This window comes from Brassica oleracea, chromosome C9, assembly GCF_000695525.1.
Source record: "Brassica oleracea var. oleracea cultivar TO1000 chromosome C9, BOL, whole genome shotgun sequence".
NCBI classification, from domain to species: Eukaryota; Viridiplantae; Streptophyta; class Magnoliopsida; order Brassicales; family Brassicaceae; genus Brassica; species Brassica oleracea.
The window spans coordinates 15,927,874-15,930,322 of record NC_027756.1 but is presented as its reverse complement, the minus strand read 5'-3'; the positions used below and the strand labels follow the sequence as shown (position 1 = coordinate 15,930,322).

General features: G+C 38.1%; 1 protein-coding gene across 1 annotated transcript; it reads left to right on the top strand.

Moving 5' to 3' along the window:
• Positions 1–541: 541 nt before the first annotated feature.
• Positions 542–2,209, top strand: LOC106313810 (alkane hydroxylase MAH1-like). The gene has a single exon (XM_013751722.1). The coding sequence runs from the start codon at positions 578–580 to the stop codon at positions 2,069–2,071; it is 1,494 nt and encodes a 497-aa protein (XP_013607176.1). The 5' UTR covers positions 542–577; the 3' UTR covers positions 2,072–2,209.
• The last annotated feature ends 240 nt before the right edge of the window (positions 2,210–2,449 follow it).

Genomic DNA, 2,449 nt, shown 5'->3' with positions numbered 1-2,449 from the left:
ATTTTGCACAATTTTAAACCCATCTTAGGATATTTCTAACCCATAACACAATTTTAGTGTCAAAACCACACTATTTTAGTGTAGTTTCAACACTAAAAATAAGTTCTTTTCCAACCACAACACCAAATTTAACACTAACACCTATTATATTTATTTATATATTTTATTGATAAAATAAATGAATAGTGTACTTTTAATGGGGTGAATAGTATTTTATTGTCGTGAATAGTATCACGCTAAATTTGGTGTGAAATTATAATATTGCACTAAAATAATGTGATTTTTAATATTCCGTTGGAGAAAATTTATGTTAAAATCACACTAAAATAAAATTTTTATATTGGGCTGGAGATGACCTTACCAGTTAAGGTTGTGTGGTTGGATCCATTTAAACATCTCTACACGTGAAAAACGAGTTTTTTTGTCCGATGCCACGTGGACATAATGACATGTTTGCCGACGATTATTCATTCAATTTGTTAACCACAACATTTTTACTTGTATATGTTATATATAGGAAACCAACTGAACTAAAATTTCTGTATCCAAACTCATAAATCCTTTTTGCATGTAAAAAATGGCTATGATTGGCTTATTTGGAGTCTTCATAGCATTCATTTTCTTCCTTAATCCCTTATATTTCTTTCTTTGCAAGAAATCTCAGGATGTGCCTTCGCTAAAGAACTGGCCTTTCCTCGGGATGCTTCCCGGAATGCTCTTCAATATCCCTCGAATTTTTGACTGGATTTCTGAGGTTCATGAGGCCAACGATCTGACATTCGCTTTCAAAGGGCCTTGGTTTAGTGGAACAGACATGTTGTTCACTGTTGATCCGAGGAATATCAATCACATGCTCAGCTCAAACTTTCCGAATTACCCTAGAGGACGTAAATTCAAGAAGATCTTTGATATCCTGGGAGATAGAATCGTACCCGCGGATAGGGAGTTATGGGAGGATCTGAGGAAGTCAGGTCACGCCTTATTCCACCATCAGAACTTCCTGAAGCTCACAGTAAGTAGCACTACAAGTAAGTTAAAGAATGATCTTGTTCCATTACTTGATCAACCTGCTGAGGAAAACATTATAATAGACTTACAAGATGTATTCAAGAGATTCATGTTTGATACTGCCTCCATTTTGATGACTGGTGACGACCCAATGTCACTATCCACCGAGATGCCCGGAAATGAGTTTGGTGAAGCTGCCGACTTCGCTGAAGAAGCTACCTTCTATAGATATTTCAAACCAATGATCTTGTGGAGGCTTCAAAACTTGATTGGTATTGGAACTGAGAGGAAGATACGAACTGCTTCGGAGATTTTCAACAGTATGTTTGCAAAGATCATATCTTCAAGAAGAAAAGAAGAGATAAGTCGCGGGAAGAAAGAGCCAACTATTAACGCAGTAACATATTATATTAATGCAGACACAACCAAATATAAGCTGTTGAAACCTAATAATGATAAGTTTATAAGAGACGTTGTTTTGAGTCTAATGTTAGCAGGAAGGGACACCACAAGCTCAGCACTCACGTGGTTCTTCTGGCTTCTTTCTAAGCATCCTCAAGTTATGACCAAGATCGGACAAGAGATCAACGCAAAGTTTGATCCGACAGATCTAGAGAAGCTTGTGTATCTACACGCTGCGTTGTACGAAACAATGAGACTTTACCCACCGGTTCCCTTCAACCACAAGTCTCCTTCAAAGTCAGATGTGCTTCCAAGCGGGCACAAAGTTGAAGCAGATTCAAAGATTTTTATCTCTGTCTACGCATTGGGTAGAATGAGATCTGTATGGGGAGAAGACGCATCAGAGTTTAAACCGGAGAGATGGATTTCAGAGAATGGAGGGCTCAAACGTGAACCTTCATCCAAGTTCTTGGTCTTTAATGCAGGTCCAAGAACTTGCTTGGGTAAACAGTTAGCTCTCTTGCAGATGAAGATGGTAGTTGTGGAGATCATACAAAACTATGATTTCAAGGTCGTTGACAATCAGAAGATCGAACCAGTCCCCTCCGTCATTCTCCGAATCAAACATGGTCTTAAAGTTACAGTCAGTAAGAATATATGATTAATTCTTATCTTTGCCTGGTATTTACGGTAACTATCAGTAATTTTCCCTTGTCGAGAATAAATGCGTTAGTACTTGTATTATTTTCCAAGCAATCGATGTAGCGTGTTAATATCTATCAAAATCTAGTATGTCACACTCACGAATATCACAAGTAGCTTAGCTATATGCCCCGTTCTAAAAATCGGCCGCCTAGCCGCCTGAACGGCCGTCTTGGCGATACGCGTCACTTTTCCGCTCCAATTTATGCCAAATCGGTTTAAAAAATCGGATATCCGATTTTTTCTGCGTAGACCGCCTACACGACCGCCTAGCCGCCTAAGCGGCCGCCTAATCTATTTTTTTTTTATTTTTTTATTTTTAATAATATTTTTATTT

Coding starts and splice junctions, on each gene's coding strand:
- LOC106313810 (XM_013751722.1), top strand. CDS start 578: ATGGCTATGATTGGCTTATTTGGAGTCTTCATAGCATTCATTTTCTTC.